General features: G+C 42.8%; 1 protein-coding gene across 1 annotated transcript in view; it reads left to right on the plus strand.

The window, feature by feature from the left end:
• Positions 1–3,147: 3,147 nt before the first annotated feature.
• The window catches only part of IL1R1 (interleukin 1 receptor type 1), a 71,983-nt gene continuing 49,034 nt past the window's right edge, over positions 3,148–26,096 (plus strand). The window contains 2 exon segments of the mRNA XM_045885258.2: positions 3,148–3,436; positions 12,180–12,218. Coding sequence (XP_045741214.1) covers positions 3,434–3,436; positions 12,180–12,218 — 42 coding nt within the window. The 5' untranslated portion in view covers positions 3,148–3,433.

The raw sequence follows: 26,096 nt of genomic DNA on the forward strand, positions 1-26,096 counted from the left end.
CTATGACTACTTGTTTTTATGAACTCTGTGAAGGAACTAAGCAACTGAGAAATCCCAGGAACAAGTATGTGTGTGTGTGTGTTCACACATGTTAACTAAACATTGTAGATTCCTGACATTTTTTTCTCCTGGCTGAGAAGCGGAAAGAGGAAGAGAGAAGAAATTGTCTGGAATGGAAAAAAGGGTCAGAAAAATCCTTGAAATGAAATCTCTCCCCTTCACTGGAGGTTTAGATAAGATGATAAACTAAACCGATTAGAGAAAAATTGGGGTCACAAACTTCTATTTTGGGAGGCAAATACCTTTGGTGGATTAAGCCCATTGTTGCATCTGTAGCCAACTATCTACTGGATAGTAAGCTTCTTGAGGCCGAGGCTGGGTCTTCTAGGTCTTTTTTTTTTTACTAATTCCAAAATGCTTAGAAGAGGGTCTTGCACCCAGTGGGAAGCCAGAAGCCTCTCAGGAATAAAATATCATTCATCTTCCAGCATCAGTCACTCCTGGCCAGCAGCCCCGGAACCTGCTAGCGTGTTTCAGAGTGTAAAAGCCATGTCTGGGAGCTCATGAGTTGGTGTTTGTCTGGAAGTTGCAAACCACTGCTGACTGTGGCTTCTTCTCTCCTCATTGGCCTCTTCTTGTCTACTCAGAATCTCTGTTGGCGTTCTCTCTTTCTTTATGGGAGGAGAAGGAGGAGAGGGAGGAGAGGAAAGAGGGGGAAGAAGGAGGCCAAGGAGGAGGAGGGAGAGGAGCAAGGGGAGGAGAGGAAGGGAAAGGGGATGGGAGGAGATGGAGGGGCAGGGCTGAACTGGAGGCAGAAAGATAGCAAGCTTCTTGTGCAGAGGAAAAGTGGTCAGCCTCCTTCCCCTGAGATGCCTGTGTGGGAGTCTGTGTTAGTCAGGACACTTTGAAAACCCAACTTGGCTGACCTGGCTACACCAAAAGGTATATTCCAGAGATAATATGGGTTGGATCAGTCTCTAGCACTTTCTCTGTAGTTCTCTGGAAACCCCTCCCTTGTGTGTGAGCTTCATTCTCAAGCTTGTTTCTCTCATCTTAAGAAGGGTTCACGTATCAGTCTTAAGTGGATGCTTCCTACCATTGTCAGGTGGAAGCCCCAAGCCTTGCTCTGACTAGACCGCCCCCTGAGCCCTTGCTAGGGCCAGGAGGATGCCGTGTGCCACCTGGCTTTGCCCTGTAGTGCCCATCCCACGATCTCTCTGGCAGGAATGGTGGGATGACCCTGGTTGGCTCAGACCAGTGGGGCCAACCTAGAGTTGGGGATGGAATTAGTCCCTCAAGGCTCATGTGTACTCCGCATTGGAGGAAGGGTGTCAAGTTCACTCTGAACTTTGAGGGTCTTCTCAACTTTCTCACTAGGATTATGTCTTTAACAATCTGTTGATTTACCAGATGGCCAAGACCTGAACACTCATGTTATAGATAGGTTTTAAAAATGTCAGCAAGGGGCACCTGGGTGGCTCAGTTGGTTGGGCATCTGCCTTTGGCTCGGGTTGTGATCCCGGGATCCTGGGTTCTCTGCTCAGTGGGGAGACTGCTTCTTCCTCTCCCTCTGCTGCTCCCCCTGCTTGTGTTCTCTCTCTGTCAAATAAGTAAAATCTTTTAAAAAATAAAAATAAAAAAATAAAAATGTCAGCAAAACTACTGCAGGAATGTTGCCTTAAACCTCAAGACCGTTGTGCTTGTTCTTAATGTTGTTAAAATCCCTGCCCATGGCTAAAGTAGAACATTTGGTCTCTCAATTAAATTTCATTAACCTACCAATTAATCATGGCTGTTTGGTAATTACCCAGAATGGGAATGCCTTCCGGGACACCCTCTAGAAAGGATACCAACAAGCGTGAGGAAACTGCCTTGTCCCTGAGTACATACATTCCCAAACAAACAGCACTGATTCCAGGTAAGACGAGAAGAGCAATGCCAGACCGGCTCATCTGGGCTCCACCCGGTCTGGGTAAAGGATCTTGAGGAAGGTGTTGACTTTTTTTACACGTTTTCTAAAATGGGTCTAAAAAATTTAAATGTCCTAGACAAATGTCTGATACATAATAAGTGGCCTCTCTTGCTGTCTGTTGTTATCATGGAGGCGTGACATGGGTGCAGAGCAGGAAGAATCACCCCAGGATGCAGGGGCAGGGTACGCTTCAGTGAATGGTGGTAAAGATCAGAAGCATGGGGAGCGGGGCAATGAGGAGGGGGGAAATGCGCATGGGGGTGCTGTCACATTCAAGAGGATAAGGAGAGATAATGGGAGGGTGGTGGCTACAGAGCATGTGCAAACAAAAGTTTGAGCAGCGTCTTCTAGAGTCAGTGGGTGGCCATCCAGATGGACAGAGCCCGAGGGGTTCTTGTGAAGGGCAGTGGGAACAAGGCAGAAAGGCATGTTGAGGCCAGCTCATGGAGGAACCTGAAGGCCAAAGTGGGAGGTTTGGTCATGCTGGAGATTTTTGAGCAGCACTGTGAAAAGCTGGACCCCGTGTCATGCGGAGAACGTGAATCTGAATCGGGGCATAGGAGGGGCCAAAGGAGAGAGATTAATGAGGCAGCGGGGCAGTACCATCTCTCCTGGATGGACTCGGCTGCCTCTGTTGGAAGCCAGAGGCTCTGGCTACAGCCCTGCCCTCCCCTTCTGCCTGCCACAATCCGATCATCACCCCAAGCTCAGGGCTGATCAGCGGGTCTCCCACCTCCAGGACGCTGACAAGAGATTCTGGCGGTGCTCCCAGGGCCTGTGGCAGGCGAACGGGCACATCACGAAGGGGCCCCAGGGCTGAAAGATAAAAGGAACTGAAAGGTCCTCCAGGCTCTTGTCTGTGGCTTTTGTTACAAGAAGGATCGGGAGGTTGGCAACCGAGGGAGAGTGTATGAGTCCCCATTCCTGGCCTTGACCCATCGGCTGATGGGACCCCTGCCAGGCTGGACATGCTGGCAAACTTTGTCTAGGTCTAACACAAAGTCACATGGGGATAGAGACACAGGCTTGTGAAGCGTTCGATGTGAGCGTGCGGTAAAGTGTGTTGGTATTTCGTAAGGGTTTGGCACGTTTTCGGAATGATTCTGGCTGTCTGCCCAGCTCTGAGTTTCCTGTTCATAGCTCCCCACATGTGTCACTGCTGAGGATTAAAGCCCACATAGGCTCTGACACAGACGTCACTCAGAGTCTCCTTTCAGCCGCGGTAAAACTGGGTCTGCTGACAAGATGTGAGGGACACCTCTTGGGCTGCACGGACCAGACCCAAAGCTCTCTGGAAAAAGAAAAGAGGAATTAGCAAGTCTCTCTAGGGCTGACTTCAGAATGCACTTTTGTTTTCTCAGTTGACTTATTTGGGGGAACAAACGCTGTGGGCTTACCCTCCAAGTCACCGCCTTCTGCGAGGCCAGCCATCCCCAAATGTCTCCACGATGAAGAAAGGAGATGGTAAGATGATGAATTGCACTTCTGGTTTTTGGTCCCGTGTTTCCCCCTTGTTTTCTTTTTGCTTGCTTCTATACGGATGAAAGATTTAGGAGGGACAAAAGGCTTTGATAAAACTGATCATGTTATGCTGTTCGTTGAAAACAGGATTTTAAGAATTTCTTGGAGTTATGTGGCTCTGTAGGCATATTTAACCTTAAGATGTGTCTGTGAGTCATATTAAAAGATCGCCTCTGATAATGCATATTTTACTCTATGGAAGATTAACTATGAAAGATGTGGGAAATATATTTTATAACTACACAGTACTTAGAAGCCATAAATAGTTGCATGACGGTTGGTAAATTGTGGGGTTTAAGTGAACAGTATTATAAATAAGAATCTTTTAAAAATGTTGTTGCTGATGTTAGAATTAAGACTTATTTGATCACTTGCCATTAAAATTTGTCAGTTTGAGAGGGGCACAATCTGGCCCGATGTTTGACTGAAGGCATTGCGTTACTATTAACAGATACCCACTGGTTGCATTTAAAGTTATAATGTGTTGTATTAGCAAGGCTTGTATGTGTTTCCTCCAGTAAGGGCTTAAAATGTCATTTTAAAAGCACAGCATTTTTTTTCCCCCAAGGCTTAACAAATGTTACACCCAGAGCTGTAAGGAAAACTCTCAGAAGAGATGATAAACAATGTCCAGTATTTTTTTATTAGACACGCTTGACTTTTATAATCCTATCAGTAACATTGTTGTGGGAAAGAATAAGAAAATGGGACAGAATCTGGAAGATTAAAGATAGGAAATGAGAACACAAAAAGGAGAGCAAAATGAGGTTTACTGTTCAAGTCATTCAATTCGATTGACAACTCCTTACTTTTATGCAAAATGCTAGTTGGCGCTGTGGTGAACAGAGCCTGGGGAGCTGGGTTAGGGAAGGATGTTTCAGATGGTGCAGCTTGTTTGTGAATCCCGCTACCTGCCCACAGACTGCTGGAGACCACCGCGTGTGCTAGAGGCCAAGGGAGGGTTTGTGCTCCCTGGAAACGTGTGGATCTGTTGGGGAAAGGAAGAAGATAATGCTGCCCAGAAGGAGCAGAGAGCACTTCTTGAGATGAATTTAATCTTCCTAATTCTGGTGATGAATTTAGAGCGATACTTATGGCCTTTTTCAAGTCAGCGTGCTATTGCTAATCTTCTCTCCCACAACACCTTCTGGGCACACGCCTGCTTGCTTACTTAGGAGAAAACCTTGCCGGGCATGGTCAAGGAATGGCTGAAATTCACTTCTAAACTATCCCTTGCAAAACTGACAGGGCTAGCACATCCTCACTGTCAGAAATAAAATAAAGGACATATAGATTAGTAAATAAGATGAAAGATAAAAACCTATCACTGTGAGATAAACGCTCATTTCTTTCTACAAAAGTTGTTTGATCACATTATACAGAGAGTTTATTAAGTCATGTTGGTAGGTACTAGAGTGTTTTCTATTATCAACATCACAAAACCAATGTACTTATAATGAAACCTTTGTGTCTCTTCTTGATTATTTCCTTGGACTATATTCCCAGAGGGAAAACTGTGGGGTCAAAGGGCATGAGCATTTTTGAAGCTCTTGATCCCTGCCACTAAATTTAATCTAGGAAAGTGCTATTAATTTACACTCCCTCCAGCACTGTATGAATACCATTTTACCACACTTTCACCAATGTTGGGTTTTGGCTTTTTTTTTTTTTTTTTTTAATAAATGTGCTAATCTGATACCTGGCAAAGGCTATTTTGTTTCTTGATTTGTTTTAAGGGAAGGCTTTGTAATACCTTTCCACTTCCTATTCTGCCCCTTTGGGTTCAGATTCTAGTCTTTTTTGGTTACTCACAGCAAAGCAATCATTTCTTACAGTAACTTATGCCAACCTAATTTCTGGGGACTTTGACCTCATTTGGTGTCGCTCAGCAGGCCTGCTGAGAGTGTGGGGACTCGGATGCTTTTACTCTGACTTTCTACTATTTGAACAACCCAGGGCAAAACTCAGTCTTTATGATTTTATTTCCTTTTTGTCTATAAAATTTAAAGGTAAGGATTGACATTTCATCCCACCACACGATTGTACTGGGAACAGAGATGAGACAGAGGAAAGTTCTTTGAATAGAAAAGAAGTGAAAAATATAAAACGGTACAATTACGATTGCTGTTATCATGAAGTTTATTTGTATTCTCATCTTATAAAGTATGTAGTGTTTGGAGAGCTGCATGCTGAAATTTTGACCATGTGTTCTAATTCTAGACTTGGAAAGTGTGTGTGTGTGTGTGTGTGTGTGTTGCAACATATTTCTTGGTTCTTGGATTCAGTGCTAGCATTTGGTATGTTCCAGCAGCACATGGAGATACTTTAGATGGAAGATGGTTTCTATTTTGTTGCTTACTTATCTCACTTGCATGCAGGACGGCACACCATTCTTCTTAGATTGCGTTGTCGTTGACCACTTGCTTTGCTCAGTTCTCCTTCTCAAAGGCGGGACTTGTTTATATGTGTTTCTCTCCCTAGCGCCTGGTCTGGGGTCTGATACCGAGCGGGGGCTCAATGAATGTTTCTAGAATGAGTCCACAGAAGGGAGCTAGGAACATTGTTACCTAACTCTGCAGGGAAAAGAATTTCTTAAAAAGGAATCACAGAAGATTTTGAAAATGGAGATTTTCTGGGGCAGGTTGATGATTTTGTTTAATTTCATTTCGGTTGGTGCCCATTTTTATTGAGTGAACCTTTAAAGCTCTTCATGGATATTAAGCAAATGAATACAAGCCAAGGGTAGAACCAGGAAAATGGAGATCATAACTTGTAAGTGTAAAACTCATGGACTTGGTGTGAGGATGAAATGTGTTACAGGGGGGTACAGAGTTTCACTCTGACCCCCAGCTCAGTGCTAGGCTGTTAGAATCAGAACCAAACTGATAGCAATTGTTTGAACTTGGTACCGGATAAATAATAATGATGGCTAATACTTAATATGTGAGATCTGGTTTTAAGCGTTCATTGATGAGGTAGTCATTGTTATGATCTTATTTTGCAGATTAAGAAGCTGAAGTACAGAGAAGGGATTTGCCCAAAGTCACACCACTAGTCAGTGCACAGCTGGGATTCATGACGCAGTCTTACTTAGAGTCCACAGGTTGGTGGGGGTAGGGTTGACTGAACTCTAGAGACAACGGCATATAGGTTTGGGACCACTGATGATGTCTGTGCTCTTCACTTGGGTACATAGTCACCATTTATTGAGTTCCCACTAAGGAACACGTGCTGATCTGGGTTCTTGCCTCATTATGTCTAATCTGTTCACAACCTTGCAAGATTGGTATCATATACCTGCTCAAGGACCAAACCCACTGAGACTCTGAGAAGCTCAGTAAGTGGCCCAGAGGTGATGAGATGAGCTAGTGGTGAGAGGTGCCCATCAATCTATACCAAGTCTATTAAACTTTCTAGCCTATGTGCTGCACTGCTCTGGACAATTGAGTGCTGATGTGCTTGATTCTTTATCCAAAAGTGCTGAGTCCAGTTCTACCTTTGGAGGTGCTGGGCCCGGAAACTCAGCCAATCCATCCCTTCACTTGAGGATAGTGGGGAGGTGGGGGGCTCTGCCTTGGTCTCTGAATCTATGTGGGCCATTGTGAAATGGTACCTGAAGTTGATTTTCGGGCCGACATTCCCAGGCAGGATTATCCAATTTATGACCTCATCCTAGACACGTTGAGTGTTTAATATGTAGGGACACTTTCCTTATACGTTTTAACCATTGAGCCCCCAATTCTGCACTAAGAATGTCCAAAAAATGTCTCCAAGGAGGATGGGACAGAGTAAGGCAAATTCTAGCTTGGGAGCGGAGGCCGGCTGTTTTCTCCCAGGAAACTTACCTATCTTTTCTTTGTTTAGTTGTTCCAGCTAGAAGATGGGCATAAGAATATAATTCAAAATAGTATTTTACACAATTTGCTATTCAACTTTTCAGTAAGATTTTGGAATTTAAAAATACTTTTCAGCAAGGGGCGCCTGGGTGGCTCAGTTGGTTAAGCATCTGACTCTTGATCTCAGTTCAGGTCTTGATCTCAGGGTGGTGAGTTCAAGCCCCATGTTGGGCTCCACGCTGGGCATGGAGCCTACTTAAAAAAATTTTTTTCAACAATTAACATAGAGTTTGTGTACTTTTGAATAGTTAACACACAATTTAAAAGGCTATTCAGTGAAGTCTTTCCTCTCCCTTTTCCCCAGACACCTCTTTCCCTCTCTTTCACCAACAAGTAGCTAAGTAACTGTTAATAATTTTTTCCCACCTTTCCCACACTGTATTAGGGTTCTCCAGAGAAACAAGAGCAACAGGAGATAGCTACATCAATCTCCTATTGGTTTTATATGTAAAATTGGGTGTATCATTGGGATATTTTGAGAGAGAGAGAGATGAAGAGAGAGAAAAGAGATTATGAAGTATTGGCTCAAGTGGTTATGGAGGCTGAGAAGTCCCTTCATCTGTTGTCTACAAGCTGTAGACCCAGGAGAGCACATGGCACAGTTCTAGGGCCCGAGAGCTGTAGAGCCAAAGGTGTAGATTCTAGTCCAGGTCTGAAGGCATGAGAACCAGGAGCACATAGGGAAAATAGATGTCTCAGCTCAAGTAGTCATGCAAAGTGAATTCAACCTTTCTCTGCCTCTTTGTTCTATTTCAACCCCCAAGGGATTGGATGATGCCCACCCACACTGGGGAGAGCCTTCTGCTTTACTCAGTTCAAAGGCCTGTCTCTTCCAGAAACCCATTCACAGACACACACCAGCTAATTGGGCTCAGTCAAATCAACACATAAAATTAGCCATCACACACACTAATGGTTTATACTCTTCTGTACCCTGTTTTGTATGCGCATCTAACGAGGTGCATTTTTAACTTTTCGGTGGACTTTTTTTTTTTTTTTTTAAGATTTTATTGCTTTATTTGACAGAGAGACACAGCGAGAGAGGGAACACAAGCAGGGGGAGTGGGAGAGGGAGAAGCAGGCTTCCCGCTGAGCAGGGAGCCCCATGTGGGGCTCCATCCCAGGACCCTGGGATCATGACCTAAGCCGAAGGCAGACGCTTAATGACTGAGCCACCCAGGCACCCCTTTCAGTGGACTTTTAAGTTGTTTGCAATCTTTTGTTCTTACAACCAGTGTTGCAATGAATAACAGCGTCGTCTGTGTCATTTTGCAGAAGTGCAAACAAGTGTGTTTATTGGCTAAATTCCTAGAAGTGGAATTGCAGGCCAAGGACTTAGGAATTTGTGATTTTGATATGTATTTCAAAACTGCCCATCCACCTCCCTCCTAAATAATACTTCTGGGAATGTTAGAGAGCATGTTTCCCCATGCGCTTGTCAACATAGGATGCTAGCCAACTGGTTTTTATTCAACTTTTGTGGTCTTTTGTGGGGAACAGGTTGATTTAGTGTGTTTTTAAAATTTTCATATCTCATTTCATGATGGAGGTTTCTTTATTTAGACTTTATTTTTGACAGCAGTTTTAGGTTCACAGTGGAATTAAGGGGAAGGTATAGAGATTTCCCATGTATGTTCCTCTCCCCCCCATTATCAATAGGATCCCCCACCCCAGGGTGGTACATTAGTTATAGTTGATGAGCCCACACTGACACATCATTATCACCCAAAGTCCATGGTTGATTGTAGGGTTTTCTCTCGGTGTTGTGCCTTTTATGGGTTTAGACAAGTATATAATGACATGCATACATCATTACAGTATCATACAGAGTATTTTATTGCCCTAAATGTCCTCTGTGCTCTACGTATTCATTCTCCCCACTCCCAGACGAAACCCCTGGCAACTACTGATCTTTTTACTGTCTTCATCGTTTTGCCTTATCCAGAATGCCATATAGTTGGAATCAAGGAATGAATAGTCTTTTCAGACTGGCTTCTTTTACTTAGTAGTATGCATTTAAGTTTCCTCCGTGTCTTTTCATGGCTTGATAGTTCATTTCTTTTTAGTGCTAAATAATATTTCACTGTCTGGATGTACCACAGTTTATTTGTCCATGCATCTACTCAATAATATGTTGGTTGCTTCCAAGTTTGGGCAATTAATGAATAAAGCTCCTATAAATATCTATGTTCAGGTTCTTGTGTGGATGTAAATTTTCAACTCTTCTATGTAAATACCAAGGCACACAATTTCTGGATTGCGTGGTAAGTCTGTTTTTAGTTTTGTAGGAAACTGTCTGTCTTCCAAAGTGACTATGCCATGTTGTATTCCCAGCAGCAATGAATGAGAGTTCCTGTTGCTCCATATCCTCACCAGCATTTGGTGTTGTCAGCATTCTGGATTTTGGCCATTCTAATAGGTGTGTAGCGGTATTGGGCTTGTTTTAAAAATTGTGATCATAATTTTGGTTCGCTCAGTGATTGTTTTTTGAGGCCTTGCTGGGTGTCTAGCCATGGGATGCTGTAGTGGCTGAGGGTGATCTGGCTGCTGCCTGCAAGGGCCACACAAAACAACTGGGCAGCAGTATGTATTACACCCATAGCGATTAGTACCATGAAAGAGGCAGGCTGGTGCTAAGATGGTGACTGATGAGCCAAGATCTGCCTTAGCCTGGTGGTGGGAGTCCTGGTGGAGGAGGGTGAGTTCAGAGGCACACAGGTGGAAGGCAGAGGGAACAAGTGATGTAGAGCCCTGTTGGAGGAACAGGAGAAGACATGTACAGGGCTGGCCAAGTGTGCGGGAGGGGGTTGGAGGTGAGCTTGGAAACAGGGGCAGGGGGCAGATCACTGTGGGCATTTGAGGTCACTGTCAGGAGATTGGATTTTATTCTGAATTTCGGGGAGTCTTCAGTTATGGGCTGGAAAGATGGTGGCAGAGTCTGTCAAATCTTACACACGCACATAGACTATAAATGCTCACCTGGGTGATGGATGCCGTGGGGAGAAGTCATTGTATTTGCCCCAAGAGATAGTGACATGGGTGACCTCTGGTAGAGGGCTGGCTGGCACCCAGGATGCTTCACTCTCTTGTCCAGCCATGAATTCCTGTGTGTGTTTGACAAGTGACAAAAGCTTAGTCTAAACATGTCCACGGAGACATACCACCAATACACATTATACCTCTCCCAGAGATAAAACTCAGTTTACAAAGGCCTTCTCCTTCATTATCTCACACCTTACTAAATTAACTGATCATTTTGACAAATTGTTGTTGCCATGTCCAGTCTGGGCTAGGCCCTGTGCTCCATGCTCTTGAGAGGAAGAGGAAGAGGAGGTGGGAGGCAAAATAGAAAGATTTAGAAAATGAGCAGCAGCTTACAGTCCGGCTTTGAGACCGAATCAAATGTCAATAACCAAAAGGAAGGCAGGAAAGAAACAGCAAAAGTGCCCTGCCACTTCTGGGTTCCAGAGGAGGACTCTGGCTTGGCAGTGTGGGCCACTCGTGTGCCCGAGGGTCGGCTTCGTGCTGAGGACCCCTCCCAGGACCAGAGCTTCTCCCACATCCTTCCCTGGAGGTACAGGTAGTGTTATCATTCTAACTTCAGAGGTGAAGAATCGAGAGCTTTCCTCAAGGACACTGAGTGGGCCAGGGGCAGAATGGGACTGTCCTCTGAGCACTGAAGCCATGATTTTCTGTGGTCCAGAAGAGAGCAAATTCTAAGTTTTATTCTCTGGGGAAGGCCCTGAGGAGAGGGCTTCTCTCTACTATGTATCCTCTTGCACTCTGGTCCCTCTGGTTCCATTCTAATGGAGTTGCTTTGCTTATGAGTCTGCAGTGCTGGGAGAGTCCCGCAGAAGGGGTGTGGGTGGACCATAGCCTCAGGTGCCTAATGGTAAGGACAGAAGCCAAGAAGCGCTTCCATTTTGTGAAGAAACATAGGGGACCAAGACAAAGTATTGATGATCGGGTGGACTCTCGGGTCGTCTCAGTGGCACAGGTGGTCATTTGTGGCCAGAGCAGAGTGGGGATTAATGTGCGTGTGTGTGTGTGTGTGTGTGTGTGTGTGTGTGTGTGTGTGTGTGAGATCTGGGATGAAGGCTCCAGGATCTGTTGGCCCCAAAGAGGTGTGAAGGGATGCAGGTTTCTGTGGACATAGGAACATGGAAGTAGGAAGCAGGAAGACTATGAGGTCAGTTTCTTAACTTAAGCTCAGGAAGCTTCTCCTCTTGGTCCAGGGAAAAGAGGGCAGGTTTGCTTCTGAGAAGAAAGGACTCCTCAGGTGAATTCTAGGTACTCAACCTGGACAGAATCGTCCAATCAAAAGCAACGTGGGGAAGGGGATTGCTAAGTGAGAATGGCAGGTAAGAAAGGCAGCAAAAGGAAAATTTACCAAAAAAAAAAAAAAAAGTCCAGAAACATATTTGTAAAATTTGAAATGTGTCTGTGCTAATTATGATTGAAATAAATATTTTAGGATTCCTAGATTTTTAGGCTTTTGGTTTTCTTACTTCTGTGTTCAGTTGGTCCATAACAATGGTGTGGTTTGCTTTAAAGACTAAAATTTCAGAAAGGATTTTAGCAAGTTTGATGTCTGAAGTATTCCTGGAATGAATGATTGATTGAATGAATGAATGAATGAATGAATGAATCAGTGAATGAATGAATGACATTGCTCTAGAACTAGGTGATGGCATGTTTGTGTCTTTTGTGGATGTCTGCCTCTTTTTATAGTTTGAGGGGGGAAATTATTGGACTGTGCTTATAAAGTATTCCCTATCTTGTTTCTAAAGATGCTGAACCTCTTGACAATGAGTTCCTTCTTGACTGAGGTAAGCAGTGCTGCTTTCGATGACTGTAGCCGCTCAGTCATTTTTGCCAACAGTAAATTCCAACATGGGCGGCAAAACCAACACATTCCAAAGCCATGAGTGCATCCCACCCTAAAACTGATGTGGCTTCCCTAATTCTATTCCCGGAGTTAGTGAGAGGGTAGCACTTGACTGGAAATCCTGGGGCAACTTTCCATAGATCTTTTATTATTATTACTTCATTTGTTGGCTTCTTGATCTCTTCGCTGTGGGCCGACTAGCAGCCGCTCTACCCTGGGAGCACCAACAATGCAGCACCCTGCCGCCCCGCCCCGGTCTGTCTCCTCCCCATGATTGCTGGGTGCTTTTCAGACATTACCTGTGTTCCTTACACAGATTTGGACTGAGGGAGACAGAGACCCAGAGACAGCAGGTGGTTTCTCAAGATGGTAGTGGTTGATTAACAGAATCAGGATATGAACATGTGTCTGGTGGACTCCCAAACTTCTTTGTATTTCATTGTGCTGAAATGATAGGAGAACTTGAAGAAGGGAAACACAAGTGTATGGAATTGTTCTTTTTCAGATGTAGTTAAGGTAGTCATATTTTTATGAGTGTTGCCATTTTTCAGAGTTTGTTCACAGGGAGCATATGATTAAGGCTCCCTCCTTCCACCTCTGATGGGAATTTATCATCCAAATTGGCACATGCTATCTGTAAGCTAATTTTTTAAAAAGGTATTATATGCAAGGGTTATTTTCTATGCTCTGAAATGGTCAGTAGGTAATATTTACACTAAAATCAATACAAAGAAATATATATATAATAGTAAGGTACAAATTAACTTGATAGCTAATTTCTCTGGAATGATTCAGCAGATGCTGCCTGAAGTAGATGGGAGAAACCTGGTTTTTCAAATACTATCATCTGTCCATTAAAGAATAATCTGTATATCAAAAAGGTAACTGATAACAGGTATTGGCAAGACTGTACAGAAAAGGGAAGCCTTGTGCACTGTTGGTGGGAATTTAAAGTGGTATAGTTACTGTTGAAAATAGTATGGAGGTTCCTCAAAAAAATTAAAAGTAGAACTACCAAATGGTCTAGCAATCCCACTTCTGGGTGTGTATCCAAGGAAATAGAAACAGGATCTTGAGGAGATATCTTCACTGCCATGTTTATTGCAGCATTATTCACAATAGCCAAGGTATGAACACAACCTAAGTATTCATCAACAGGTGAATGGATAAAGAAGATGTGGTATATATATGCAACGGGATATTATTCAGCCATGAGAAAGAAGGAAATCCTGCCATATACATATACATCCATATATAACATGGATGAAGCATTAGGCTAAGTTAAATAAGCCAGACAGAGAAAGACAAAGATTGTATGATATCGCTTACATGTAAAGTCTAAAAAAACTGAACTCAGAGCAGCAGAGCAGAGTGGTATTACCAGGGGCTGAGGGGAAATGTGAGGGAAGTGGAGAGATTTTGATCAAAGGATAAAAACTTCCGGTTATGAGATTGACAGTTTTGGGGATCTAAGGTACAACATGGCGATTATAGCTAATGTATCATATTACATACTTGAAAGTTGTCAAGAGAATGGATCGTAAATGTTCTCACCACAAAAAAGTAGTGGTAATTATGTGTTGGGTTGGAGGTGTTAGCTCATGCTATGGTGGTAATCATTTTGCAATATATAAATGTATCAGATTAGTACCTTGTACACTTTAAACTTACACAATGTTATACTGATACACATATACATTACACAGTTATATTGATGTACATATACATACACATATAATGTAGCTGGGAATGCAAAGACTCATGGGATTTCTTTCCTAGAAGGAAAATACAATATATAATTAGTATAATCAGTGGTGATAGACTGTGTGCTTAGATTTCGTTGATTTAAAAAATCTCATGTGAACTTGCCATGACTACCTCTTTTGAATACATTTCCCCAAGGATTAAGCATTTCTCTAGATGAACGCAGTGGGTTACTGAGCTGACTCACAAGGAGAAAGGGAGGTTATGGTTTTGCTATTGTAATAATGTGGGAAATTACACCCAACATCACTCACCATGCTTGAGTATTTATCATTAACCTCAAATTCTGAGATTTATTTAACTGCAAGATCAGAGATCGAAACTTCTTTTTCCGCATTGAAATTGTTAAGAATGCTGGTAAGATAATGTGACAAGTGTACAGAAACTATGTTCACAGGAAAGTGAAAAATGCTGGGGGAGGAGGGGAGGGGTGGTGGAGACAGGCACTTCCTTGAGTCTGGAACTGATGTCCAAATTGTAAATTATTGTTTTAGAGAAACCTGTTGTGTGTCCCTGAGGCTGAACTCTCTCTTCCTTTACCTGGCCACAGTCTGCTGGGGCCCTGTAGAAAATGGGTTTTGCTGTGTTAGTGAACCACAGTTTTGTACAAATAGAATAATCCAGGTCTGCTGGATAGGATCACCCTCTATGGTCTAGGCCAGTGGTCATCAATCCTGGCTGCGTGTTGGAATCACCTGGGGAGCTTTAAAAAAATACTGCTGCCCGGGTCCCACCATCCGAGGTTCTGATGTGATTGGTCTGGGTCTCAGCATAGGGATTAAAAAAAACTTAGGTGGTTTTACCATGCAGCCGGTATAATGTGGGTTGAGAACCACTGACCTGGGAAGTAGACAGCCATAAATTCAGTAAATTACATGAATAAACAAGAAGCTGGCTAGAACAAGGCATTCCAGAGTGATTGCCAAATCCTACCTGCTGGGGGAATTGAGGTCCATTTCCCAGAAAACCTTGTCCCCAGAAGTTATCAAAGGTTCTCTCTGTCCCGTCCGTGTGGTTTGAATTTTCTAAGGCATGGTGGGCATCGTCGTGTAAATGTCGCTGCTGTCATTTATTTGGCAAAGATGCAAATGTCTACTCAGTTCAAGCTACAGTCAGTCAGAGAAAGAGCCTACCTTCAAGCATTTGAGTATCAGGGGAGTGAAGAGCTCATGTAAAATGAAATTGGGGGTTGCCAGTGCCATCAGAGGGCGGGAGGTGAAGCCAAGCATTCAGGGGAGTGGGAGAGAGTAGTCCCCCCTTTCCCCTGGTTGGAGGGGTGGGGAAACCCTCTGGAAGGAGCGCACAATATTTGGGAAGGACTTGGAAGGGTGGGGAGGAGCGCTTGAACTGGAGGAGGAAGGGTGACATTCTTGGGGGAAGGAAAGAGGTAGCCCCTGGGAAAACTGGCAAGGAGGCAAATGTCTGCAAAGAGGTAGAGTCAGGGGAGAGCAAGGTGGCTCTAGAACCTGAAACCGAGTGATCTGGCTTCATCCCAGGAGCAGTGGGGGACCCTGCACAGCAGGGTTTGACTGCCAACGTTGAAGCAAAGGGCAAGTAGGGGCTTGCCTACTATTACTTATTCAGCTAACATGGATCGTTCGGAAGAAAAGTGTGTTTTGGTCTAACCATCCATTTTGACGGGGTGAGAAAGAAGCCCACATAGGTTACACAGGCTGGTTTTGCTTTGACAAGTGGGTGTATTGCATTCAGGTGGTTCAGACTTTTCTTTAATCTCCTTCTCTCTAGCTTCTACTGCTTCCTTTGTTCCTCCCCAGTCCTCCTGAGGAAGAAATGTAAGAACTTCCCCCTTTCCACCCCCACCCCCACATGATCTTGTCTAAAGTAGTAGCAGCGAAACTATGAATATAAAAAGATTAGGTATGTTTCCTTTGAGATTCTTTGGAGTGTATTGCTTCTTGGAAAAACAAACTCTTTAATGGATGAGAGAAAGAACAGGGGCATATGAATCGTGAAGGTGACTGGGTAGACGATTTTCTGTGATTTGTCCCAACTTTGAATTTGTGGTGTAAACCACAAATTGTAAAGTCATAAACAAGAATAATCTTTCTATAAAATTTTAATATTAGAATTCCATCAAATTATACCCTGTTCTTGAACGGATAAACTTTAAGCTTTTTGTCATTTGTAGAAATATGAATCCGAACTTCTACACTAATCAATAAATATTTAATTCCTCAGCAGTGGAAAAAAAAAAGATTGGGTATGGCCATTAAGAGGTTTGATGGTTAGCATGGTATTTACTTAACAAATTGGGACCACATTGGCTGTTAAGTAGATATGGCAACTTTTTTTCTTCTTCTTCTTTTCAAAATACAAAAATAAAATGTAAACGTAAGCTAGATTTTGGAATAAACGGCCAACACACTTCTGCAAATGATGTTTCTGGATTAATTTTATTTTATTTTATTTATTTATTTTTTAAGATTATTTATTTATTTATTTGACAGAGAGAGACACAGTGAGAGAGGGAACACAAGCAGGGGGAGTGGGAGAGGGAGAAGCAGGCTTCCCACTGAGCAGGGAGCCCGATGCGGGACTCGATCCCAGGACCCCGGGATCATGACCTGAGCTGAAGGCAGTCGCTTAACCAACTGAGCCACCCAGGCACCCCTGGATTAATTTTATTGCATCCAAATGTTCTTCAGTGTATTTTGGGAATTTTATTTATAAGAAAGTCTCTAAGTGCTGCTAGTACATCAGCCTAAAAGGGGAGTAGACACCACTCTCCCTATAGTTGAGATCACTTTGTCTAAGTCTGACTTTAAGGTGTCAAAATAGTATTTACTGAGTGCTTTGCATTGTGTTAGACACGTTGGAGGATACAAAAAAATTTAAAAATAAAAATAAAATTAAATTAAAAGGATGGCCATTGTCCTGAAAACCGCTTGAGTTTGCTTTTTTCTCCCTTTCTCCCATTGGAAGGAATGGGAGAAATCAGGAAATCATGTTAGCAGACTTTCTATACTCGATCCTAGTGTGTTTATGACCAGGCTACATTTTTCTTTTCTTTTTTTTTTTTCTGTTTCAAATTTTTATTTAAATTCTAGTTAGTTAACATATGGTGTAATATTGGTTTCAGGAGCAGAATTTAGTGATTCCTCACTTACCTATAACACCCAGTGCTCATCATAACAAGTGCCCTCCTTAATGCCCATCACCCATTTAGCCCACCCCCCACCCACCTCCCTTCAGCAACCCTCAGTTGGTTTCCTATGATTAAGAGTCTCTTATGTTTGCTTCTCTTTCTCTTTTTTTCTTTCCCGTATGTTTTTTTTTTTTCTTTCCCATATGTTCATCTGTTTTGTTTCTTAAATTCCACATATGAGTGAAATCGTATGATATTTGTCTTTTCCTGCGTGACTTATTTTGCTTAGCATAATACTCTCTGGCTCCATCCACGTCATTGCAAATGGCAAGATTTCATTCTTTCTTATGGCTAAGTAATATTTGACTGTATATATATACATATATATATATGTATATATATGTATATATACATATGCCACATCTTCTTTATCCATTCATCAGTTGATAGACATTTGGGCTCTTTCAGTAATTTGGCTATTGTTGATAATGCTGCTATAAACATCAGGGTGCATGTGCCCCTTCGAAACTGTATTTTTGTATCCTTTGGATAAATACCTAGTAGTGCAATTGCTGGATCCTAGGGTAATTCTATTTTTAACTTTTTGAGGAACTTTTATACTGTTTTCCGGAGTGGCTGCACCAGTTTGCATTTCCACCAACAGTGTAAGAGGGTTCCCTTTCTCCACATCCTCACCAACATCTTTTGTTTCCTGTGTTGTTAATTTTAGCCATTCTGACAGGTATGAGGTAGTATCTCATTGTAGTTTTGATTTGTATTTCCCTGATGATAAGTGATGTTGGGCATTTTTTCACGTGTCTGTTGGCCATCTGTATGTCTTCTTTGGGTAAATGTCTATTCATGTCTTCTGCCCGTTCCTTAACTGGATTATTTATTTTTTGGGTGTTGAGTTTGAGAAGTTCTTTATATATTTTGGATACTAACCCTTTATCAGATATGTCATTTGCAAATATCTTCTCCCATTCTGTAGGCTGCAAAGGTCTTGTCAATTGTTTCCTTTGCTCTGCAGAAGCTTTATATTTTGATCAAGTCCCAGTAGTTCATTTTTTGTTTCCCTTGCCTCTGGAGATGTGTCTAGTAAGAAGTTGCTATGGCTGAGGTCAAAGAGGTTGCTGCCTATGTTTTCCTCTAGGATTTTAAAGGTTTCCTGGCTCATAGTTAGGTCTTTCATCCATTTTGAATTTATTTTTGTGTATGGTGTAAGAAAGTGGTCCAGTTTCATTCTTCTGCATGTTGCTGTCCAGTTTTCCCAACACCATTTGTTGAAAAGACTGTCTTTTTTCCATTGGATATTCTTTTCCGCTTTGTTGAAGATTGGTGGGCCATAGAGTTATGGGTCTCTTTCTGGGTTTTCCATTCTGTTCCATTGATCTATGTGTTTGTTTTTATGCCAGTACCATACTGTCTCGATGACTACACAAACTACATTTTTCTAGATAAAATTTGCACATCTATATTTTCTTATTTCTGCTTCTAATTGTTCTCATATTTATTTGTTATTGCCATAGGTGTTTGACCTAGTTTGAAAGAATCTAGTGATAAATAGGGAAGGGGGAAAAAAAACACTTTAAAAAGATAATGCTATTTCCATATGAATCTTAGATACATGACAAAGTAAATATTGTAAAGTCTTAGTTTTAACTTCTTGGTTTTAAATATTGGGAAGTAATGTCCCAAATCTCATCAAACACACATCCAATTTTGGATGGGGAAGACATCCTGACTCTACACTTAAAATTGTAGCACCTTCTCCACTTCTCTTTGGGGGACCAAAAATAACAACGCAAAGCACCTACCATGAGCCAACTACCACAATAGCCACTTTACCTGTGCTTTCGCCATCCTGGCAAGGTGAGGGAGGGGGGGACTGAAGCTGATGTAGCCCAGCTGGAAAGAGTAGAGCTGGAGGCATCTTGGTCTCTCTTATCGGTGGGTTAATGCCCTTTGTGGCGTCCCCATACATGGTAGTTTCTTGCTTGGCTCTCTTGTTGACATCACAAAATCAAGTGGTTGCATATATTACTGTTAGTTACCTCCGACTTCTCAGACTATTAAACAGCCGCCAACATTTCTCTTCAGTTACTTCTAGACTCGAAGAGCTGTCTTTGAGTCTCCATCCTAATTTTCTTCTGGCTTGTTCCCTGCTTATTTGTTTATGTAGGTGAGTCTCACCTTGTGCCTCGGGCACTTGAGGCAGCTTATTGTGTGTTTACTTGTGTCGAGGTCTGTATGGCCCCTCGGGGTTGTGTAACATGGGCTTCTCAGAAATGGCCTTTGTGGGTGGAGGACACTGCTGGGCAGAAAACATTTACTCTGTTCCAAACACTTGAGTTTCAAGGGTTATCCTCACTTATTAAGACTTTGGAAAAGTGCCAAAGCTGCTACTTCCTGGGAGTTACCCATCAAACTCAGTCCTCTGGCATGGTAAAGAACGTTTTGCAATGTATCAAGAAAAAAAACATATATATACATATACATATGTATATATACATTATATGTGTGTGTGTGTGTGTGTGTGTGTGTGTGTATATATATATATATATATATATATATATATATATATATATATATTGCTCCAAATAAAAATACAACTCTGGAAGCAAAGAAAAAATTTGCCAGAGGATAATGGTAAAAACTGTAACGTCATGCTGAAGTTAGGTTGGACCTTCTTTTCAATAACTCAAGCATACCTAATTACAACATAAGCTCCTTACTGCACTTCAAAAATATGCCTTTGTCCAAGGAGGGTTTCCCTTTGTACTCTCCTGTGAAGTTGGAATATTTATCATGGAAACCACATTGAATTTCCTTTGGTATATCGAAAATTAGGAAACAAATTATATGCAGTTAGTAGGTTATTGTTTCAAACATAACGGCATCAGATTAACTTCCGGAACAGAAATCCGGATGACACCATCTCACAAGGCAATTGTAACATTCATTTAAGCCCCAGGTGTTGAGAAAGATGTCAGGTACACCTGGTGCCAGATGTCCTTCTCAGTTTAGCAGGGACAGAGTTTGGAGTATTAGTGGGAATGACATAGTAAGCGCAGACCATTTGCTCTTAGCTGTGCAGGTGGATTTTAGTTGGAAATCATTCTCATGGCCATAAATCCCTTCAGAGAACTCTGTAAAGGCTCCTTTGGCAACGCAGGTGGACAAACGGTTTTGTCTGAACTAGCTCAATCAGAGTTTCCTCCTGAGGTCTCAAAGCTTTCAGTTACCACCTCAGTATAACTAACTTTCACGTGCTTATTTGACTTGATCAACTTTCATCTCCGTCATGTGGTCTTTCATGTGAAAATACTTTAGCACAGAGACTTTGATGTGTGTGTGATGTGAGCCTGTGAATGTTGTGTTTGTTGTATGTTTTTGGGGTGTGTGTTGTATGAATGTGTTTGTGTGTTGTGTGTATATTGTATGTTGTATGGCTGTGTTGTGTGACTGTTTTTTGTGTGTCGTGTGTCGGTGAGTGTTGTGTGTGAGTGTATATATTATGTGTGTGTTGTGTTTGTTGTGTGTGTGTTATGAATGTTTTGTGTGTTGTGAATGTTTTATGTGTTGTGAATGCTTTATGTATTGTGTGTATATGGGTTGTGGGAGTCTCCAGTGCCTAGCATGTATTTTAGCAGGTGCTTGGTAATATTTGTTCCATGAAGAAAGGATATAATTCCTTCATAATTCCCATGAAGCTCGCTAACTGTCAGTTCCTTGATGGGAAGGTCTATCTCCTGTTCATTTTTCTGTCCTTCAGTGTTATTCTGAGGGAGGCAATGCTGGCGTAAGATAAGTAAGTGCAGGGGCTCAGATGAGAAATATATATAGTGTAGCTAACCACGGTCTTGCTCTCAAGCTTGGTCTTCCTGAGGCAGACACATTTTCCACATTCACTTTCTCATATACTATAGAGTTTCCTTCTTTATTATGTTTACTGTCTATTGTCTGTCTGCACCCTAGAGAATGTAAGCTCCATGTGGGTAGGGATTTTGTCTGCTTTATTCCCAGATATATCCCAAGTACCTAGAACACTGCCTGGTATGTAGTATGTGCTAAATAACCATTTATTGAATGAATAAATGTAAGAAGAGAGGAGTTCCAGCATGTTGGGTCCAAGTCAAGGTTTTTAGCCAAATACAGGTGTTGTCTCCGTCACAATTTACTTTCAGTCTCAGTAAGTCTTGGTAGATAGCCTTCCAGAGTTTCTCCCTCTTGCTTTTTTTCTGGTCCTCTCCCTAAGGTTGATCTAACACCAATAGGGATTTCTTCCCATGCTGGCATTGTGAAGGGGGTCCCAACCCAAGCTGGCCCTGGTGAGATGTCTCATTCCGCTTGGTCAATGGTGGCAGCCCTGTCCTTGGGTTTCTGCTGCAGTTTGTCTACCGTATGTCTACTGTGGTGTGACAGGTGTCACCTGGGTGTGGGCTATCAAGCTACCCCGTGCTGATACCTCTAAGCCTTGCCACTGCTGCGGATGTGAGGTCCCTGGACTCCACCCATCTTCCTGGTGTCAGGAATTCACTCTGCCCGGTGGCAACTCGCTCAGCTGTGCGACCCTCCTTGGCTAGCCGGAAGCCAGGTCTCACTCTGCACCCACCTTCTCTGAGGGAATTGCCATCTGCCCAAGCTACCTCAAGGGGAGGAGGCCACCCGCCCTCTGACCATAGGTTTCTGCCCCCCTTCCAGATGTGACTGTAGGAGCTGAGCTTTTACTTTCTCCTTTTTCTGTTTCTGTGGGCTCTTCCCATCAGCTTCAGGACGTTCCCCGCCCAGCTGTGTGGTAGAAAGTCTCCGTCACCCGAGTCTAGCACTGCTTAGTCTTCGGTGTATGGATCCAAGGCTGCCTCCCTGACTTTTAAGAGGTGTAGTCCAGTTTGCAGAGCTCCAAATAAATCCCTTTTGTCTCTCAACAAATCCCGGCACCCTTTTCCAGTACATTTTAAGATTCACCTTGCAATAGATGATGTCATAGTTAATTGGCAGCATTTTTTTCTTTTCTCTTACACATATTACAATGAATGACATTTTAGCTTAGGCTATTGCCTGGTCATGGCCTTAGACTCTGTTCTGGAATTCAAAGATGAGCAATACCTTCTTTGTTCTAGCCTCTGTCTTCCTCTTCCCAAGGTAATGGATGCCTCTTCTTCAAAGGTATGAAGCCACCAGGCAAGCAGACACAAAGGGTGACCCAGAAAAAATATATGTTGTTTATATATTCAAGAAATATAAATCCTAGTATATAGGATCATTCTCTGAATTAATATAAATGGGATAGGAACAACTTAATGCAATAGATTGGCTTCCATGCTGTACCCTGGAATGCAGCCAAAGAAAATATGGCCCCATCTCAGAGAAGTCCAGCCTGCCATAGAGCAAAGACATAAGGACTCCCAGACAAATGGGGCAAAGCCCACCTAGGCTGTGGGCCAGTCACAGTCCCTGAGAGGTCCTGGGGCAGGGTGAGGATGAAGACCCCCAAACTGATGCCATTAAATACTAGAATAACCCTCCTGTCTGATTCCTTGATCATTCAGAACACTTCTGATGATATCTTGGTTTCTCAGTGTGTCCTTCCTGGAAGAAGAAAATGTATTATCAGTAAATAATAATACCTTGTCCCTTTGGCAGTCCTCTCTCTGTCTCTCTGCTGCTCTCTGTGCAGCCCCCCCCCACGATAATGAATGAATGGACATGAAATATAGAAGAGCCAAATCTTGCAAAAAAACCAAATCTAAGAATCTACGAAAAAAGTCTGATAAGAATGAGGGCTGTCAGCTAGATGTTGATTACAGGCAATAGGAGTTGGCAACGGCAAGAGCCACTGGCATGTTTAAATGAATTAAACTTGCTCAAGCAGAAAGGAAGAAATTAGTCAACATTCACAAGTGCCTCCGGGAATCCAAGGGCAGGGAAGCAGCCTGGCTCCTAGAAGGGCCGAACCAGCCTTGGCGGCGGGGGCGGGGGGGGGGGTTGTCTTTCAGCGTCTGAAGGAGTCCCTTTTCATTTTTTGTCTCCACTTCTCGCTTTTCTCTTTCTCTGAAAACTGGCTTTCTTTGCTTCTCTGGTTCATATGGAGGAAAACGTGCCCCCCACCCCCCCCGCATCTCCCAAAGGTATCCAAAGGAGAACAAAACCTCTGTTTTGACTCCATCCATGACACATAGAAATAAGCTCTCTATATTTCAGGCTTGATCCAAAATTCTTGGGAGAGAGCATGTAAATGTTCCAGCTTTGGGTCTAGTGAATACTCTTGGCCCAACCATCCATGGCCAAGAGTATCTCCCTAGGCCTACACCTATGGACTGGAAGTGGGGGTCAGGGAAGTTGGTTTACTTTCCCGAGAAATAAGGGTATGCTATGCACTGAGTAGACACCAACCCAAAGGCATCCATATAAGTACAGAAAGATCGAATGCAGCCTTAAGTTAAATATGCAAGTACATTTAGTCTATTTCCTTAAGGTGACATAGTGTCCCAATTCAAGGTGTAGTGATTCAAAGGATGATATAATATAATGTCTAAGTTTCATCAGTCAGAGACATTTAACCACCAATGTATTAATGCCAGGCTACCCCTGTTACATTTGAAGTTGTGTTTTTTATCTTGTTAGGAAGAGCATTGTGAAGTCAACTTTGAGAAGCAAGCTGAGTTTTCTCATAAATACACTTAGTTTCTTTGGAATGAAGAATTCCCAGAATTCCATGCTGAAAGCAAATATGAGTACGTCAAAAGCACATTTACCACAGTTAATGGTAAATGAAAGGGCCAGGGGAGATGTTTCATATATGTGCTTTATATATATGCCACAATAAAATGTTATGGTTGAAAATAAAGTACCCTCATACAATTCCAAGAAAATATAGAAATATGAGTAGAGTGTCTTACATGGATTGTTCTTGGTTGATGGAGAGCGAGGGAGGGGACATAGAAGAAACTGTAGCGGGAGAGGAAAGGAGGGGAGAGGTTGGGGAGGTTTTTGAGTGAGGTTATTTCAGTGGAGCACCCAGATGCTATCCCCACTATTGAGCCAGGGAAAGGTCTGACAAGGGTAACGCAGGAGATGGCAGAGTGCCCATCCTCATAGCCCTTGAGGCTGATGGCTGGAGGCTCTTTCTCAGCTACTCCCCAAACATCTAGAACCCACTGATCACTCAGCATGTGCTGTGTTCTCCCTGCAGAGCAACTTGGTAGGAAAACCACAGTAGAAGATTTACTTTTGCAACTTCATCGTCTTGGCGCGAGAGAATGATTCTGAGCTGAGATTTAGTTTGGCACAGATAATGTTTTTCCCCCTTGGTCAGAAGTCTCAGTAACATTGTTTCTTGGACTGAGGGCTTCCTGGGAGAGTGAAGGGAAGAGTTTTTGACATGGGTTGAGGGCAGTTACAAAGGTGAATTCAGAATTAAGTTGCATTTAGCAGCCAGAATCCACCCGGGGGCACACAGGTGAGAAATGAGAATAAGGAAGATGTTTAAAAAGGTGAAGCACAACATGTTAAGAAGTTTCAGCCTCCCTGTGGCACTTATGGCTCTGGCATGTCCGCCAACCTGGTTGGGTTAAGCCTTTCTCATGGTCTTGGGTGTACTATTTCAAAGCGGGCTCACCAGGAAAGTGGAGAGGGTCTCTCACGGGTGGGGGTGGGGGGTGGGGGGGTTTCCCGTGAATTAAAGACTTCTTTTGTGATGCTTTGGATGTTGCAAAACTTGGAATTTGAAGTGGTTTTCCTAGAAGACTTGTCATTGAATAGGCCACCAAGTGAGATGAAGTCAAGGGTGAACAAATAGACAACAAGGACAAGTCAAAGACAGTAGTGATGTCATCTGCAACCAGTAGCCTTGTTTTGAGGGATGAATTAGATGGTTTTGATCAGTAGTTCTTAACTTCAACGGACTTAATGCTCTTTTTCTTAAAAAATATCTTATAAATGCCCTCTACTATTCTATAATGAAATTTACTGATAACATTTCCTAGCTACACATGATATTAAAAACTTAACGATAGGGGCACCTGGGCGGCTCAGTCGGTTAAGCATCTGACTCTTGATTTTGGCTCAGGTCTTGATCTCAGGGTTGTGGGATCGAGCTCCGTATCGGGCTCCACGCTCAGCATGGAGTTTGTTTGAGATTCTCTCTCTCTCTCCCTCTCACTCTGACCCTCCCTCCCCCATTCTTTCTCTCTAAAATAAATAAAATCTTAAAAAAAAAATTTAACTATATTACCCTAACCATGATGTGAAGGAGAAATGAAAGTTATTCCATATTCAGTTCCATATGTGCAGACATGGGTATGACTGAACCGGAAGACACAAAGAAGCTGTCAGATGCTCGCAGTGACACACAGAGATGTCTGTAATGTGGCAGCTGCAAACACAGAGGCAAACAGCCTGTCTCCCTGGAGATTCACCTATCATTAGTGGCATTGCCTTTGATGATGTGATTTTCCCCAGTGGTGAAAAATCTTTTTTAAAGTTCCAGAAAAAATAAAGTTCTACTTCCCCTCAATTTTTGTGGTAGCTGCATCTCCACTACATCTTAAAATGGCACAAAAATTACTCTGTGCTTCTTTGAAAAACAGAGTTAGGCTCCAGACTCAGGTTTTATCCACATTCTGGTCTGGTGGGATATTTAAAAGTTTTGTAGGATGGAGGACATTTTATTGTACAGTGCTGTCCTGGGTATTGCAGAACCTCTAGTATCCCCGACTTCTGTCCACTAAATGAAGCACCCGCCCAAAGAAACAACCCAAAGTACTTACATCTAAATTTAAAACTCCCCTAGGGCAAGCTCCACTCCTTCGAAGACCCATTATCTCATAATCATGGGTTGGAAGAGCCCTTGGGGCTATTGTTGGTTAACAGGTGTTGATCTATGGAGCGGTTGGTAGCTCTTTAGTCATACAGATTTCCAGGCACCATCTGTGGTGAGAGTCTGCT

This window comes from Mirounga angustirostris, unplaced genomic scaffold, assembly GCF_029215605.1.
Source record: "Mirounga angustirostris isolate CCGP_5_RB_7025 unplaced genomic scaffold, mMirAng1.0.hap1 SCAF_10, whole genome shotgun sequence".
Lineage (NCBI taxonomy): Eukaryota > Metazoa > Chordata > Mammalia > Carnivora > Phocidae > Mirounga > Mirounga angustirostris.